The sequence below is a fragment of the Sardina pilchardus genome, chromosome 22, assembly GCF_963854185.1.
Source record: "Sardina pilchardus chromosome 22, fSarPil1.1, whole genome shotgun sequence".
Taxonomy (NCBI): Eukaryota; Metazoa; Chordata; class Actinopteri; order Clupeiformes; family Clupeidae; genus Sardina; species Sardina pilchardus.
In genome coordinates, this window is record NC_085015.1 from 29,762,885 (window position 1) to 29,782,398 (window position 19,514).

The window sequence follows — 19,514 nt, forward strand, 5'->3', positions numbered from 1 at the left end:
AAGTTTATGAGGATATCTATAAAGGGAAAAAAAGTCCCATTCACCTCTAGTGTAATAATAGTGTGATGTATAGTGTCACCTATTGTGGTCATTTTCAGGACTTTCGTCCCAGATAGAGAATTTGGCACACATCCCACTTTTTCAATGGGGTCATATTAATCTAGCACAGTTCAGATATTCTTCGCTAAATGAAGTGCATACAAATCTTACACAGGACCTCTACTAGTAGTCCCTGGCTACATTATCATTCAGAGGGCAGTAGTAAAACAGTGGCAGGTCCTATGGGACCTGGAAAGAAAAGGGAGGCATACAGGATCAAAAAGCAAGTGGGGAAAGGGGCCAGAGTGGGTGGTAACAGGAGGGATGAGGTGGTAATTGCTAGACTGAGAATAGGTCACTCTCTTCTAAATGACACCCAGTTTAGGATGGGAAGAAGGACATCAGGGAACTGCTTATGGTGTGTGAATGAAGCAGAAACCATAAAGCATGTGCTATTTGAATGTCCTGAGTATAAGACGAGAGAGATCTATGGACAGCAGAACTGCAAAGTTATGGTGACTCTGGCGCCGAGTTAAATCTGGTAGCAGTGATGAGAGCAGAGCCTAACACCCTAATTAAATATCTCAAAACAACAGGGCTTTATGCCCGAATTTAGGATATTTAACAGATATATCTGTACCAGTAGGTGGCAGTATGCGGCATTGACGCGTAACCTGCCATAAAAAAAAAAAAACAAAGAAGAAGAAGCAGTGTTCTCGTTGCCTCCAAGGGGGCAGCGAACGTTCTGAGAGTGTAGACAGTATGGCGGCCGCCATGCTAACGAGAAGACCGTGGCTAGCTGGCCATTCCATTGAATCCTATGGGGCGTAAGCGCCACTTTGACATCAAATTACGTTAGAGCTGAAGCGTTTTAAGCCTTTATATGAACATTTTCTATTGTCGGGGTACATACTACATTGTGAAATTGACATAATAATCTCGTAACTGTCGTATCGGCTGAGTAATTAACGTTTTTCCGAAGTCAATGCTAAAGTGTTAAAGGCGCATGCGTCCAGCGAGAGTAAAGCGTCGCCATAGGTCAGACTCGGTCAGACTACGTGCCTACGTCACATGTACGACAACTGAGCCTGCGCAGGAGACCTATGACGGAATAAGAAGACCTAAAAAAACCGTTGAAATTTGCTTCCTCGGTCTCTGCTGCCGTCTACGTGATAGCTCTGTCCATATCTTTTACTGTCTATGGTTGCCTCTCTGCGTCTCTGAAAGTCAGACATGTGTTACTGCGGAAAGCCAATAGGTGGCAACAACACATTTACTGTCCAGTGTGCCAGTGACAGAAGAAGAGGAGGTTTAACATGGCTGCGCCCGTGCCCTTGTTTTCACGATTGAAAATAGGTAACAATATAAATGCCATGTTCGTTAACTATTTACTTACAACACAGCAACATAAGTTAACGTTAGCTTATTAAAAGGCTGACGCTACATCATTTCATTGGATAACTATCCGATGTGTGTGTGTGTGTGTGTGTGTGTGTGTATGACCGACTAAAACCACAAGTAGACTAAATAGATGTATGGATAGTTGTAGCCTATGCCATGGTATTTTAGTAGAAATTAGGAAAAAAACAAATGAGCTCGCTCATTCAAACGAAAACCCATTTGTTGTTCTATCCGTCGTTGTAGGTGGGTTACTCTCCCTTCAACCTGTCGTTGAGGTGACCGCGAGGTTTGCGTCGAAGAAATCTGGAGGCAGTAGTAAAAACCTTGGAGGAAAGTCACCCGGACGCAGATATGGCTATAAGAAACTAGACGGTAAGGAACCTTCATAACTACAAGACAACATTGCCACCAGGGCGTTTGTGTGCCTTCTGGTTTCTCCACTATGGTTTCCTTGCGTGCACCACAGCACTTGATCTGATTAGCAATAGCATTGTTAACTAGAAAATATTACCATTGCATGTTTAATGCAAAAAGGTTGCTGACTGTGTAAAACATTGCATTAGGCCTATAGTTAAAAAGACAACTAGGCTACACAGAAAAATAGATAAATAACAATAACCCAATTGGGTCATTCCACGCCACGCCAAATCAACCAGAGCCCACGCACTTGCGTCTCAAAAAAATCTGAAAAAAATACCATGTGTGCCTATGTTACCCAGGAGACACTCTGTAAAATGTTTTTGTGCTAAGATTAATACTTTTCAAGTAACAGCCAGTTTTACAGGGGGAGGGGGGTGTCAAATTTGTTCTGCCTCTTTTTTTTGTCAAAGTTCACAAGCTCATTCCCAAGCAGCAAAACACGTTATTTGAACCAAAACAAACGTTTTATTTAGGTTGTATTTTGGTTTCAAATAAAACAGACGTGCATAGTATGTTATTTAAACGTGCTTGATGGCACCAGTACAAATAACCCTATTAAAAACGTCCATTGCACGTTGTAATCTGGTGCCAAAAGACACGTGCAAAACCCAACGCATCTAGCACCGATTCCAACGTCAACAGAAGCAATATCGGTTTCAATTTACACCAACTATTACAAACTAAAAAACAACGTAAATTGCACGTTCAAAATGGGTGTAAATCACAACGTTTTATAACAAACGTATCTGACACTTACTTTCAACAATGAATGAAGGTGCTGGTTAACACCAAATACTAACGAGGGGGAAAACGTGTGGAAAACGTGTCAGACACGTCTGAAAACTTCAATTACATTTCGTGTCAGGCTATTGAGATTTGCTTCCCAGCATGCATTGTAATTCAGTTGCTTAGTTTATTGGCTGTATTATTAGTTTGAAACAACGTGGTTGGGATATTTTAGCTTAGGCTAGCCTACTCAGTTGATGTTGTTATCTACGGATAAGACCACTGATGTAATTGTTTATTATTACTACAGACTAGTAGGCCTATGCAGGGACAGATAGATGGGGTGGGGGTGGGGAGGCAGTTAATTGTCCTCAATGCTTCGGTAATGTCTGTAGCCTAGCCTAGACGAGTGTATGGGGGAGGGGGGATGATCGGTTTCAAATAGGCTGCAATGGATAGTGTTATGTATAGACCCCGAAGCCATTTGCTTTGAGAACGGCTGGCTGATGAAGTTGTTGGCTGGCTAGCTGGCTCAGCCAAAACCTTAATGCAGCCGCCACAGTTTTCATGACTGATAATGGCTTTAGTTGCCACTTCATGTCTACAGATGTGTATATTGTATTAGATATCAACACACAATGTTATTGTATTGTTTTGGACAACGTTCTGCACGTTTCACTTCAATGTAGACTGCATGCGTTCATTGCGTTGTGAACGCGCAGCAATCTCTGGAAAGGAAACGGTTGAAGTCGCAGCAGTAGCCTAATAGCCTATCACGTTCAATGCTGTAAATCCATCTGTTCCAGAATATTTGGTTCATAGGCTATCATCAATCTTTGGTTTTGGTGTTTGTGCAACCGGGCCCTGACGATTTAACAAAAGTCTGAGTAACGTAGGAATTAGGAAAGTATGTAGGCCTAAGGTGAAATCAAAATCAGGCTACTTTGTTTCCTTCTTTTCCCCATGTCATTTTCATTGGTCGTCAACTCACTGTGAGTCCTGTGTATCGTAGCAACGAGCACAATACTGATGTGGTGTGTCCAGTGGGAAAATCTCATGCAGGCCTAGTTTCTAAGCTATCGTTTATTTTTTCGCGTGTCACTATGATATAATTATTTTTAGATGCAAAAAGTCTAACTGGCTTAGTCAAAGTTTGTCAGATGGCGGCAGAAAATGATTGGCTGGCGAAATTATTTTTCGTTAATGGTAGGCCTAAACATATTGTGATTCATCCGTTTATTTCAGATAGGTTGTTATTAAAAACCATTAACAAAAAATAATTGTTCATCGACGTTGAAAAACGTTCAGTAAATTGAATCGATATAAGATTCTGCATTTCGCTCCTGCCAAGATGTGAACACGGGTCTCCGACGTTGCAGACAGGAGTGTTAACGCTGCGCCACTTGACATTGTACGAACACTGCGTTAGGATAGTCCAGCAAATATGTAAGAAAATGCTTATACATTAGTCTGAGCTTTAAAAGATAGCCTACAAATAGAAGATAAGATATACAACTATGAATGTACGTAGGCATACGCGCCCTACGTACATAAATAGGCTACGACGAAAATATGTTTTACACATGTAGGCCTGTCGCAACGTTTTCAAAACAAACTCGCATTTTACCACTGTAAATCGCCTCCATAGACTATGCCATGTAAATGAAAAATAGTTATTAAAATAAAGCACATATATAATACATATTGCACATATATAAACGATATGTTTTATGGTAAAATATTATTCTCATGCCCGACTGACAGGAAATCCTTGCGACATCTGCTGTGAGAAAAGAGAATAGCAGCCTGGACAAAAATGGCCGAACGCGAGACAACATAGTGTTGTCACATAAGTGAGCGCAAAATAGCTCTAAACTAGCTTGTACCGGTGTGCTTTTGATCATGTAAAAATTCTGGGTGACAAAACACGCGTATTTAGGAAAAGTCGTGAACGTAGGGTCCTGGAATTTAATCGAGTGAAAAGATTTTTTTTTTTTTGTAATCGCTGCGGTCAAATGACCACAGCCCGGCAGTTCTAGGTATATCTAGGTCAAACCCACACGGCGCTTCTAGGAATACGCGTCAGCGGTCAAATGACCGGCGCTTGGCGCTTCTAGTGATAAATAGGAATAGTATGCAGTAAAATCATTACGAGTAGTCTGGATGATCCTGCATGGTCATAGCAGTCCCTCAAAGTTGATCAACATTTTATTGGAGTTTTTGGTTGTGTTCTGTTTAGGCCTTCAGAAGACACATTTTTACTCAACATAGACTCTTGGGGTTTTTTTTATTATTGAGATAAGTAGAAACACTCTCCGAAAAAGCAATGAAGAGAAAAGAAAATCCATCAGGGACTGAACAGCAGACCTCACAAGTTTGAAAAATACATTTGGATCTCATATTCAGAGCACCCTAACACCTTGTGGGAATATACAAAGATTTTTGTTATATTTTTTTCTATAATCTGCATTACCTCTTCTTTAAAAACACCAATTTGACTTGTCTTATGCAAATCTTTCTTTTTCATTTCCCACCCTGAACAAGGGCAAAATGCACCATAGAGATCTATTGAGAGATTTGTTTTCTATAGAGTAACCACTAGGTGCCACTAAAATCACTGAATCACTGAAATCGTTTAGGGTGGAAAATGAAAAAGAGAGATTTGCATAAGACAAGTCAAATTGGTGTTTTTAAAAAGAAGAGGTAATGCAGATTAACGAAAAAAATATTTAAAAAATCTTTGTGTATTCCCACAAGGTGTTAGGGTGCTCTGAATATGAGATCCAAAATTATTTTTCAAACTTGTGAGGTCTGCTGTTCAGTCCCTGATGGATTTTCTTTTCTCTTCATTGCTTTTTCGGAGAGTGTTTCTACTGATCTCAATAAGAGAAAAAAAAAATCAAGAGCCTATGTTGAGTAAAAATATGTCTTCTGTAAGCCTAAACAGAGCCCAGCCAAGAACTCCAATAAAATTTTGATCAAGTTTGAGGGACTGCTATGACCATGCAGGATCATCCACACTACTCGTGGTGATTTTACTGCATACTATTCCTATTTATGCACCAGCCTGCAAAATTTGAGCCTCCTACAGATTCTAGTTCTTGAGCAATGAGCTTGTAGTCAGGGGGCCAAAACTGATATTAAAACTTTGTCGGACACTTTTTGGTACAAGCATACAACCTATCCAGTATTGATATTTAACCCCTCAACATGAGTTCTAGACAGGTTGTCAGCTTAGAAAATGTTATTTTGTCCATTTTAACACTATATTCTTAAAAATGGAAAAAGCGGATTTTCCCCCCAAAGTGCTTCCTTTTTCTTCCATGTTACCTACTGTAATTTTGGGCAAATGTGCAATATAATCCAACTTGTGTGCAAGCATGATCATTAAAAAATAATGATCAATAAATACCACAAGAGTATCACACCACAAGGGCCACTGTTGTGTCAGGGGGCCAATTCTGAAAAGGGCTTCCGTTAAGACTTTTGCAGACATGTTTTGGTTCAAGCTGTCAGTGTCACCCTATTTTTTTTTTGTTAGAAGACACAAATAGGTAAGATATCAGGGTGGTTGTGAAGACGGAAGTTAAAAGCTTGTAGGGAGAGACATGCAATGCTGCACAAGTTATAATATTTAAATGTTACAGTGAAAATGTAGAACTGTAGATGGTGGTATTTAACTTCATTAATATACCAGGCTGTGACACAAATGATATTTAATGGACATATTACTATAGTTATTCATTCAATCCAAACATAACTGCTCTCTCACTACTTTAGGGTTAGGGGTTAGTAACGAACGCGGTGTCGTCCCTGACAAAAATGACTCGCGCGGTAGCCAGGCGTCTTATCCAAACGTCAACTTGGCGCTGTGTTCAAGATTCTGAAGCAAGTGCTAAGACTTCGATTGGCCCAGAGAAGTGTCAATTACAAGAATTGGCCAATAATGTTTCGCAATTCTAGCCCGCATTGCATACAGATTAAGGGCAGCCTTCAACAGCGTGGAAAAGGACGCAAAACAAAACAAACAAACATTAGTCCTTTGTCGATATTTTGCATTGAAACTTAGGTCTTAAATTACTCAAACTCAATTTTAGACTTAGAGTGCAAAATATATCTATATTTTAGACTTTTTTAGGCCTAAAATTGAAAATGTGGAATTTTAGACTTTTTAAGACCCCGCGGACACCCTGATACAGTGTTAAATTTACGTTGACGTTAGGTTAGATTGTCTTTAGATGTTAATAACGTTACCGAGAGCAAACCGGTTACTGTAATGATATAAACAAATGTAAGGAGTAGCAGCTAGCCTAACAGGAGACAAGACGATAACGTCCTGGGTTACAGCAGTACAGCTTAATGAGTAGACATAACATTCAGGTTCAGCAGCCTGGTTTAGCGCAGTGGTGGATCCTTGATTACGGACAGCTGAGCACTGACGTAACAGAGGCTTCGTTGCCGCCAAAGCTTCTCAATGTTAACTCTATGAGAGTTTTTAATTCTTTTATCGTAAATATCTTAAAAAGTATAAAGTTCACAACTGTGAAAAATACATTCGTCAAATCTCCGTTACAAGACCTTTGTATGAGTGCTTGAATGACGTCAAACGGTTAAGTGGTTTTAGCGTCAAAAACCGTTGATTTTGGTCGGAAGCAGAATAATAATAAGAAGAAAAGGGATAACAGTACATTGCATTTACATGCAATGTAGTTATTGTTAGTTATTTTTTCCTGCTGAATCCTTTTAGCTGTTTGCCAAGCGTTTATCTCTTATGTGAAACTCAGTAGAACACTATATTTAGAGATGGCCTCTAAAATGTCACATTGCTTGTGCAACATATATAGAAAGTTTATTTAGGTGGGAATTGTATGTGACAATAATATAATTTCTTTATATCTAGAATGATTATCCAAGAGGTTTTTTTTTTTATTCTACTTTCTATTTGTATTACTTTCTGCAGTTATCTCCACACATATCTTTCATCAGAATTAATTTCTATATCCAAAGAGCAAAATCAACCTAGGGTTGGAGGTAGGTCTGAGGTGGGTGGGTATTTAAAGGAAGCCAGGGGCCCAAGGCAGTTCTGCAGGGCAGCACTAGGGTTAGGCAGGGAGCTGGGTCGATGCTGGAGTCAATAGCCACGTTTACATGGACAGTTTTTTGTCATTCCGATTAAACTATTCCGATTGAACATTTTTGCGCCGTCTGTTTACATGGGCTACTTTCTATTCCAATCAGACGCTAGTAAGCGCTTTAGAATCTTTGATCTGAATAGCCGTTGTTTGCTACTTTTCATTGGGAAGATATTACGGTCAATCAGAATGACCATATACATGAGCGTTCATTCGGAATAGGAACGGACTACACCACCTCTTCTAATCTGATTACAATTCTGATTCTGGATTTTCATTCCGATTGAGGTGTTTATATGAAGATTTTTTATTCCGATTGAGCTGCTTTTCCGTTTCTAATCGGAATAGAAGTGTCCATGAAAACGGGGCTAATGTGAGAGTTAGGGTGGGGACAGTGGTGAGCGTGAGCGTCTGCATGCTGCCCAGGGCCTTACAGAGCTGTACAGGGTAGCTCTGGGGTCTGAAGACAGCCTGAGCCTAGCCTGATTGCCATCGACTTGAAAGGCTCTGCGAGACTTTAGTCTGACCAAGAGCCTGTGCTACACGGTTTCTCCTAGTGCTTGGTTGACTCGCCTCCTTTTAGTGCCTCGATTTGCTACTGGTCAATGTCAGAAAGCGGTTTGCCGAGTTTAAACCAATAACAACACTCTGTCCTCTGCCTTGAACACGCCTCTACCCAGAGCCGTTGGAGCTGCTCAAAGTTGATTGGTTCTCCAAAGAGGGCAGTTCCGCAGATTTGGGGAATTCAGAAATCCTCCCCGATTAGCAGGTTTTTTTTTTGTGATTATGCTTTTTTATTTTCCATTAATAAAAAACACATCATACAGAGCATACGGATGAGAATATAAAACAAAATAAAATAAGTAAAACAAAAAACACACATACAGAACACAATATCCTTAACAAACGCTGGCAGTTAACTCATATTGACAGTAGAATATTCAAAAAAGCTCTTTAAGGGCAGAGGCTATATACATCCAGGTGTTTACAGTGGTTGGCTTTGCCTTATTAATCTTAGCAGTCGTGCACTCAAGACACACTATGTAATGGAAAGAGACTATCAAAAATTGCCTCAGGTTTGTATCTGGATATATCCACTGCTTTAATATGGCTTTTTTTGCAGCTGTGAATCCTGCCATCAACAGTCTTTTGTCACATAAAGAAAATTGGTAGTCTGAATCATCATTCAGCAATAGTAAACAAGGGTTCATATCCAAATATTGTCCTGTAAGATCATGTAACACAGCAATTATGTATTTCCAAAACTGTTGAATCATTGGGCAGTCCCAAAACATATGTAGAAATGTTCCAGTGGCGTTAGTGTTGCAGATACTGCAGTATGGATTGGGTGTAAGTTTCATCGCTTGTAAGGTGTATAGTAGTAACGATGGATAGTCTTAAAATGAATAAGTACATGACTAAGGTTTTTAGAAGTAAGGCAAAGGTTTGACCACACTGTTTCCCAGTCTGGGTGGTATCCTAACCAAGAAAGTTCCAAATCCCAGGTTGACAATATTTTTAAAGGCTTATGAGTACTACTGAGTAAATTATTATAGATAACAGTTACCGCCCCTCTAGGCTCTTTGGCAGGATCTATCCAGCTAAACATTGGGTGGTCACTCAAAACAGAATTCCATGGCACGCCATAAGCCTTCATAGCAGATCGCAACCTCAGGTACAAGAAAAAGGAAAAACCAGGTAGACTATATTCTGCTTGGACATCCTGGAATGCGCGCAAACCTGACCTGTCAAAAATATTGCCGAAAGTAAAAAACCCCCTTAGCTGACCAAAAAGGATAAACAAAAGGTTGTTGATCTGATAAAAAGTGGTAATTGTTCCATAGAGGAGACTGCTGAGAGAATTTATTTGAATGGCCTATTGCCTTTTCAGCACCATACCAAGCTGCTAAAGTGGATGAGATAACATTACCAAATTTATGGTGCGAGTTGCGACGTCCTATTCCTGTGAAAGGCAGATCTTGAAGTCTATGGGGATGTACGATCGCAGATTCAATGCTTCTCCATGGCACTTTACTCTCTGTGTCTGTCCAGGTACGCATGGCTCTAATCTGAAATGCCCAGTAATAAAGCTTACCCGATTAGCAGTTGACCAGACCAGCGACAGCAACGGCGAAGGTTTTACGTCACTGGGAGGGCGTGCCAGGCTAGCCTGAGCCTATGTTGGAGTCAATGTTAAGCAGGAGATACACCAACCCGATGGTTGGACGTCTGGAGGAGTTGTATGGGCAGGGCTGCCAAGTCTCACGCTTTGACCCACACACACACACACACACACACACAGGTTGTTTCTCAAAGTCAAGAGCGCATCCTTGATAGAATGCTTTCTTTCGAGTCAGGTGCTGGAGAGACAAGGCTACACACCTTCCCAGTACCCTCCCCAGCTGTCAAAATCACATGCACATGCAACGCCGGTTCCGGCTGCACGCTTCATTTGAACCGTGGAAATTGTGCTGCTTTTACAGGAGTTCCGACAACTGTGCAGCTGCACTTCCCTCTAAATAAACTTTTTTGAGTAGCCTACAGTATTTCCACATTCGACTTGGTCTTCAAATATCACAATCTGTAGTTTATAATTATATTAGTGTCAATGGAAAATTATACCGGTAATTATACCGGTAACGGCAACGGTAATGTTAAACTTGTACAAAGTTCGCGTTGGGCGAAGTTCAGAGATAAATTAATAACAGTCTATCACAACTTATTCATGCACATTGACATAGGCTATGCATTTATTATGAATAAGCACAATAACTTGATATAAATGCCTGAGCAAATATATAATGGCATTAACAAAACACATGAGAAATCGTATTTAGCCTACATTAACACGCACTGCTAGCCTAGAAATCTAGACGCACCCTAGCGGGCAAAAATATGTTTGCCTAGCGGGATGGTCTAGGGTCGCACCGTTGAGGACAAGCCTGCGCTAGGCTTGAGTTCAGCCTAGCCAATCAGAACGCTCTATCTGTGTACGGAGTCCTTGAGCCCGCCTTAGCTCACCTTCGGCTTCTAATAAGACGCCAGGGGGCTGGACCATGCGTCCTCGTTCGACGAGTTGGGTTTGAGACCGTATCGCACAACCATAGAGAAAAACAAAAGATGGATGAGGCTAACGAAGCGCGCTCGTTTGAATCGGCTTTGGAAGAGTTAGACTTGGGCTTTTCTTTGAAGTTTGAGCAGAAAGAAGCACTCAAGTCATTCGTTTTAAAGAAGGATGTATTTGCCGTTTTGCCGACCGGCTACGATTGGTCACAAATGCCTATTACGTGCAGAGGCAGTTTGAAAGACAACTGTTCATCCCACCCACAGGCTTCAACTCTGTGAATGGTCCGACCCCAGACTATACATTTCTGTGTAGTTTGGCTTGCCAGGCTAACGCACTGCTTCTTTGCATCTACTTTTTTAAAATCACACCGTCAGAAAATGTTTAATCGTCCATAGTACGCAAAGGATTGTGGGTTATTTCTTCACGCCGAGAATCCATCGATGCATCCTCCAAAATTCTCCGAAATTCTCAGAACGAAGGACTCAGTACTTGCTAGAATTTGAAAGCATACTTGACTTTGGAACAGTGCTTGATGAGATTTGATGACGTTACGTCCTTGAAAAAGTGGCTTGGAAGGACCAATTCTTGACTTTGAGAAACACCCATGGTATTATAAATGCTTAATATTAATTAATTAACCTTTGTCATTTTTAGGTAATTTTGTACATGCCGGGAATATTGTTGCAACACAGAGATTGATGCGTTGGCATCCTGGAGGTCATGTAAGTATTTTTGGTTTTCTTCACATATTTAGAAACAAATATTAATTGTGGGTATTGTCTTAAAGCAGGGGTCGGAAATCTTTTTTGCCTTTTTTTTTTTTATCTCAGAAGAGCCACATAAAAGTCGATTACAAGAAGTAAATAAAAGTTTGGATTTTGAACTTAGTTGCTTTCATTCAACAAAGTTTGTTAATGTAGTTTTTAATACATTTTCTACTAGTTTTAAAAGTAATGTGCAAGTAACTTCAAATGTAAATTGGAATGACAGTAGTATAGGCCTTTAGGCTTCCCATATAGGCTAAACACCACCACCTATTTTCCCCAGTGTCCTTTCGTATGCAAAGTAACACCATAGTTAACAGCATAACGCTCTATTATCTTTGACATGTCATTGGTGAAATTGAACATAAGGCCTACCAGAGATTACATTTGCTGATGGCCTTGTAGTCTGGCTCATATTCAGTGAGGTGAAGTTTCATGCAACTGATATTGAGGCTTTCGTCATTTAAATGGGAGCGCAGGTTTTTGTCTTTATATTTTTCATATGTAAGAAAGATTTCTCACATGCTTAAGTGGAACCGAACATGGTTAACACAGCAATACTAATTTGTTGCAGTGTGCGATATGTGATGGGCAGTTCATTTTGAGTTTTCAGAATCAGTTTGTCTTTGGCAGGCACCTCTGCAGGTGTATGGCCGTACGCACTGTGTGTACCATCAGGCTACTCAACAACAAGAGAAAATTTCCTGTGTGTGTGTGTGTTCGCACCAAATTGGCCTACTATAACTTCCCAAATCTAATTAGCGACAATTAGTAATGGGCGGTATAAACAATATGCGATATAAATGATATAAAACTGGCCTGCAATATAGAATTCAGTTATATTGCACTATCGCGGTATGCATGTTGATGACGAAATTCAGGGCTCCAGAGTGTGACCTATGCGCCCAAACTTTTTGAGAGTGCAAAAAGATCCGCCGTAACCCTCTCTGGTGCAACTGGAAAAAAATCTAGGTCGCCGTGGTGCACCTGACGCTGCTCGGGTGAAATTATGCATTTATTTAGCAAGTTTTCGTTGTAAGCTAGGTGGGCAATTTAACAAAATAATAGAACCCCCCTCCCCCCCCTCTCCTTGGCCCGCTTTCTCTCACTCTCACTCTCTCTCTCCCTCTGTCTCGTGCGCGCTCAATGGATGTTCTGTAATATCTGACTAGCCAGCAAATAAATGGGCAAACTACAACGGCTTCAAACAAGGTTTTCTTTACTTGCATGAATCACGCATGTAACAGGCAAGCATCTGTAAAACGAAACTTAGTGCGTCACTGACGTCAATTCAATTAACTGCATTGTGGGTAATGTAGTATTACTGCATTCTTTTAAACCACGCATTACATCAAATAAGAAAGAAACTATTATGTATTTATGCATCTCATATTCAAATGATATAACAATCTAAATCCAAACGCAATATGCTTAACATTAACAACAATAATAAACATGACATTCAATTTAAGTTGCAACAACCTCCCCCCCCGATGAACCATAGTTCATCACTCAAGTCTCTAAAGGATATAGCAATTGCACTGGTCTTCTCAGCAAAGTCCCAGATGAGGTGCGAACCACACAGGACCTCACTTTCCCGTCACGACCTGGATGTAGTTCTTCAACTCTTCCCAACTTCCAGGTCTGTCTTGGCATGTTGCTATCTCCAAGGAGGACGACGTCGCCCGCCTTCAACGAGGTAGGTTGCGGTGTGTCACAGCGATGGGCTGATTTCAGGTCCAAAAGGTAGTCCTTTCGCCAGCTGCTCCAGAACCCAGTCATGAGTCGTTGCCTGTACCGCCATCTCCTTGTCATCTCTTCTCTGTTCAGTGTTGTATTCCCACTGCCAGCTGAAAACTGCTTTGGTGGCAGAGAGGTAAGTCTTTTTCCCACAAGGAAATGGGCAGGTGTCAATGGCTGTGGCTCATCTATGTCATTGTTGACAAAGGTGAGTGGTCTGGAGTTCAAAATGGCCTCCACCTCTGTCAGGATGGTGGTCAGTTCTTCAAAGGTAAGGGAAGCTCGTCCTAGAGCTTTTCTCAGACAAGTTTTCACTGACCTGACGAGTCGTTCCCAGAAACCACCCCACCAGGCAGCTCGTTCAGCAATGAATCGCCATATTATACCCTTCTCTGAGAAGTATTCTAGGAGTTGCTGATCTTTGATGCCCTTCCAGAGTTCTTTCAGGTCTTGGTCAGCTCGCTTGAAGGTTTTTGCATTATCGGAGTAAATTACTTTACACAGCCCCCTTCTAGCAATGAATCTTTTCAGAGCCAACAGAAAATGCTCTGTCGTTTGACTGGAGACGAGCTCCAGATGGACTGCTCTAGTCACGGCACAGGTGAATAATGCAATATAGGCTTTACTAAGCACACCACCAACCTTGACGTAGAGCGGCCCAGCAAAGTCTATACCTGTGACTTCAAATGGAGGGGATTCTGTAATTCGGTCACGTGGCAATGGAGCAGTAACCTGCTGCACAGGCTTCGCTTTGAATCTTCTGCACACATTGCACCTTGATAGAACACTCTTCACAAGCTGTCTCCCTCTCATTATCCAGTGTCTTTCTCTTATTTGCACCAGTGTGTCACGCACGCCTGCATGCATCAGGTTCTCGTGGCTGTGCTGAACTAACAACTCACAGTATCTGTTCTTCGCAGGCAATATCCATGGATGCTGCTGTCTGAAGCTGAAGTCCGACTGCTGTAGCCTGCCTTCAACACACATCAAGTCATCCTCATCTAGAAATGGCCTTAACTCCCTGATCTTTGAGTCCTTTTTCAAAGCCTTTCCAGCTTTCAGGAGAGCGACTTCTTGATTGAAGTTCTGGCATTGCGTTAACTTTATCCAGTACTTCTCTGCTTGAAACAACTCCTCTGCTGTCAGCTCTCCCTTTCTCTTTACTGTTAAGCGTGTATTGTCTGTAAATCTCTTTATCCAGGCTGTTATTCGCAACACTGACTTCAGCTTACTGTATCTTTGCAGGTCTAACAACGGCTCTGTTGCATTATGCTCTTCACTACTGAACTGTACAGTTACATGTTCACTTACATTCAGTTCTTCTTCAGCCGCGTCGTCTTCCACTGAGTGGTCATCAGAGTCTCCCTCATGGTCAGATGAGGTCAGGAACGCAGGTCCTTTCCACCACAGGTGATTCTGACTCAAGCTCACCACAGTCTGGCCACGGGTGGGCAGGTCAGCTGGATTTTCCTTTCCCTTACAGTGAGACCATGATTCTGGGTCAGTCAGGGACTGAATTTCTGCCACCCTATTGGCAACAAACTGCTTCCACTTGTGTGCTGAGCCGCGAATCCAGTGTAGCACAATCATTGAATCTGTCCACATGTGAAGTTGATAGATTTCAATTTTCAGCATGTTTATCAAATTTCTTGCAAGCCTTGCTCCTATCAATGCTCCCATGAGCTCCAGACGTGGTAGTGACAACTTCTTCAAAGGGGCCACTCTTGACTTTGATGCGACCAGACTAGAGGCCATCCTTCTGTCTTTCTCCTGCCATTGCAGGTAGGCTACAGCACTGTAAGCCTTCTCGCTAGCATCACAAAACACATGCAGTCTTGTTCTCTGGTCACTTGCATCATCCCTTTCTCCGTACCATCGCGGTATATGGATCTGGTGAATAAGGGGAAGTTCAGAACGCCAGCTGTTCCATTGTTGATTCAGGTCAGGTGGCAGCTCCTCATCCCAACTCAGCCCTCTTTCCCACATCTCTTGCAGCAGGCATTTTACCCTGATTGTAAAAGGCGTTAGGAAGCCGAGGGGGTCAAAGATGCTAGCAGAGTGTTGGAGAACGCTTCTCTTTGTGCAGTTCTTTGTCAGTTTCTCAAGCAGAGGTCTCAGATCAAACACAAAGTCATCAGTCTGTGTTCTCCACACTAAGCCTAGTACCTTCAGCACTGTTCCATGAGCCTCTGGCTCCTCGGTGGGTCCAATGGGTGTCTCCTTCCACCTTTCCTTCAGAGCTGAAGAGTTCGTCATCCATTTGCACAGGTCCATGCCAGCAGCAGACATGATTTCCTTTGCTCCGGTTGTCACAGAGACAGCTTCGTCCACATGACGGACACTAGCTATAAAATCATCAACATACAATGATTCCTGAATAAGCTGTACAGTGTGAGGCTGTTCTTGATACCGCCTGAGGTGTCTCTTCACTGTTGCTGCTAACAGGAATGGGCTTGGGGAGACTCCAAACACCACCCTAGTCATCCTCAACACGCGCAGCTTCTCACCAGCTTCTTCCTTGGGTGAAGCAGTGAGCCACAGAAATCTCACTGCATCTCTGTCTTTCTCGGCAAGAGAAATTTGCAAAAATGCCTTCTTGATGTCTGCCATGAATGCAATTTCATGCAGTCTGAATCTAATCAACATGCCGAGCAGATCTGGATTGAGGTTTGGACCGGTCAACAGACAGCTGTTCAGGGACGGGCAGCCATCTTCGTGTGACGAGGCATCAAACACCACTCTCAGCTTTGTTGTCATTTTGTCCTCGCGGAGCACAGCATGGTGAGGTAAGTAGTATTTGATGTCTGATGTTGAACACTCACCCTCGGTCACGTCTTCGGCAATGCCCTGTTGTAGATAATCTTCTAACACTTCACTGTATCTCTGGAAGAAGACTACATCGGACCACAGCCTCCGTTTCAGTCCTTCAAACCTTCTCTTGGCGATTCTGTAGTTGTCTGGGAGTTCTGGTTTCTCATGCCGCCACGGCAACTCCACTTCATATCGCCCATTCTTGAATTGCGTTGTTTTTTCAAACCTTTGAAGAGCTTCTTCTTCATCTGTATGACGAGGCTCTTGTCTTGCGATGCCAAGAGATTCAATCTCCCAGAATGCTTTCAGCTGGCTTGAAATCAGTCTTTCCTCTTCAATGTGAATGTGCATACACGTTGCTTCAGCGATGCTCGACATTGTCATTGGGCCTTGCACAGACCATCCTAATACACTTTCAAGTGCAACCAGTGTGTCAGTGAGCCTTTCTACACGGCCGGACACAGTGGTCCAGTAGTAGTCTGCTCCTATTAGCACTGACAACTCAGTGTCAGCACCATCTTCAGTTGCATCAGCAAACTGCAGACCCCTTCTTTCCAGTTCACGCTGGATATGCTCTCCTGGAACCTTCATCACAGCAGTGCACACTTGTGGCGTTTCGATCGCTTCAATTTCTATTTTCTGTCCCTTATTCCAAATATTCTCCAAAACTAGTTTTACAGTGTTGCATTTAGTTGTTACAGGAGCAGTGGAGCCAAATGTATGAAGACTGAAGGTCTCTTGTCTTACAACAGGCAGCTTTAGGGCCCTTGACTGTTTTTCACACACAAAGCTCCTCTGACTTCCTCCATCTAGCAGGCAGCGTACTACCATCCTTCCACCTGGACCCACTGCATATGCTTGGGCAGTCTGTAGCAGCACTGTACTCTGGTTCTTTGGTTTGACTTTCATGGAATGGGTAGCGAATGAAGAGACCACATCTTCAACATTTTCACTGGTGACTGGCATAGGCTCTTTAAGGTTTCCGCACACAGCACTGTGATGTCTTTTTCCACATTGGTCACATGAAATGTCTTTAACCCTACAGTTTCTTGCTATGTGCCTCAGCCCAAGGCACACAAAGCATCTTCCAGTTCTTTTCAGAATATCCCGCCGCTCAGCTACATTGTGCGAAGGACAAAGTTCTGATTTGTGCTCTGCACCGTCACAAAAAACACAGTTCTTGGTCTTCTGACTGGCAGTGTGCAAAGCAGCGGCTGAGGGCAGGCTCTGTTTTTTCTGTTTTAGCTCAAAAGCTGCATCATTTCTTTTGAATGGCTTAGGTAGACTCTGGTTATCCTTTTCTTTGTTACCTCTTGTCAGTTGCATGGTTCTCTCTCTGCTGAGGATCTCATTTTGAAGAAACTCCATCACCTCTGAGACCTTCCATTCATCTCTTGTTCCCCTTTGCCTGCTGTACTGAAGAGCTATGTCCTCAGGTATCAACTGCAGCAGGATTGGGCATAGTAAACTGCCATAAGTCTCTGACACAACACCCAGTGACTCCAAACTACGTATCTGGATCTCACATTCATCATACAGCTGTCTCAATGCAACAACGTCAGACGATTTTTTCACAGGGGTCAGATTCAGCAATTTGGTCATGTGAGCATTTACTACAAGGTCTTTTCTCCCATATCTTTCATGTAGCAATTCCAATGCATGGTCATAGTTGCTGTCGGTTAACATCAGCCCTGCTACTGTCTTGGCTGCTACACCAGAGAGGTATGACTTCAAATAAGTAAACTTTTCCGTTTTACACAGTGTCTCATTTCGGTGAATGGCAGTCTCAAATTGGTTCCAAAAGTCCCTCCATAAGCTTATATCACCACTGAATCTTTGAATGCTCAATTTCGGTAACTTAACAGAGTTCTGAATTGGAGTTCTATCCACAATACCTCTTCTTGGGGTACTCACGCCCTCACGAGCTTGTATCACTCTCTGTGCACGCGTCCTCATCGTGATCACTCGTTCCTTATATTCCTCCGTATTCATAATTTCTGTTTCCAAATCGTCCGTAGCAGTTCCCTGTTCAATTCCTCGGTCTAATTCCAACAATACTTCTTCTTTAGTCGACAAGTTAGCCATTAACTCACGCAAACGTCCAACATCAGCATTGTCCCGGCTAAGCTCCATGTCGATACTTTGCAGTAGTTTCGTGGTGGCTCCACGCATGGCTCGCCGCTTTCTGACCAATCTGTCTGTTTCTTCGTCCATTTTCGTTTCGTAGTTCGCTGACTAGATATCCTGGGTTTCGGCACCAAATAATGTTCTGTAATATCTGACTAGCCAGCAAATAAATGGGCAAACTACAACGGCTTCAAACAAGGTTTTCTTTACTTGCATGAATCACGCATGTAACAGGCAAGCATCTGTAAAACGAAACTTAGTGCGTCACTGACGTCAATTCAATTAACTGCATTGTGGGTAATGTAGTATTACTGCATTCTTTTAAACCACGCATTACATCAAATAAGAAAGAAACTATTATGTATTTATGCATCTCATATTCAAATGATATAACAATCTAAATCCAAACGCAATATGCTTAACATTAACAACAATAATAAACATGACATTCAATTTAAGTTGCAACAATGGACACCCGCCCCCCAACATGCACAATCCAAATAAAACATTCACAATCATGAAAGCAATGACGCATAGAAGACGACTACTGTAGCTAATTATTGTTAAATCCGGTTAGCATCATGCTACACATATTAGATTAAAACAATTGCATTCAATTTGACTGATCGTCTCAATACCAGTAGTGTTTCCAATCCCAGCTCCAAGACTCAAAAGGGCCTGTCCGAAGGAGAAAAAGTATCAGCCTACCTTGAAACCTTAAAAATAGTCCTACACGTGGGGAAACTGAACAGTCCAACCAGTAGAGGATAAGATAGCCAACTATGCTACTTTGTTTACAGTATTGACAGCTGAATTAAAGAGGTGGAGTTGTATTATGAATAGTAGGCTAATCTGCATAAAGTGTGCTGTCCTGAATATCAGAAATGTAGTATTTTCTCTTTTTATATAATGTAATACTCTCGTGTTCCAAGGTAGGCTGTTTAAATGTTCAATAGAATGAGGTGAAACTCAAAAAATTAGAATATCGTGCAAAAATTCATTTATCTCAGTAATTCAACTTAAAAGGTGAAACTAATAGGCATGACTCATTACATGCAAAGTGAGATATTTCAAGCAATTTTGATGATTATGCTTACAGCTTATGAAAACCCCAAATATGTCTTTCCTTATGGTCTATGTAACCTGTTCTGAAATGGGTTTTTATATATTTGTTATATCGCAATATATATCGTTATCGCAATAGGCTGCAATGTACAGTATATCGCAATATAGATTTTAGGCCATATCGCCCATCCCTACTACTGTGCAGAGTTAATGAACATGTTA

General features: G+C 41.9%; 1 protein-coding gene across 1 annotated transcript in view; it reads left to right on the forward strand.

The window, feature by feature from the left end:
- The first annotated feature begins 1,264 nt into the window (after window positions 1-1,264).
- The window catches only part of mrpl27 (mitochondrial ribosomal protein L27), a 41,072-nt gene continuing 22,822 nt past the window's right edge, over window positions 1,265-19,514 (forward strand). The window contains exons 1-3 of the mRNA XM_062526052.1: window positions 1,265-1,395; window positions 1,684-1,812; window positions 11,440-11,507. Of these exons, the coding sequence (XP_062382036.1) occupies window positions 1,356-1,395; window positions 1,684-1,812; window positions 11,440-11,507 (237 nt within the window). The 5' untranslated portion in view covers window positions 1,265-1,355. The remainder of the gene's footprint in view (window positions 1,396-1,683; window positions 1,813-11,439; window positions 11,508-19,514) is intronic.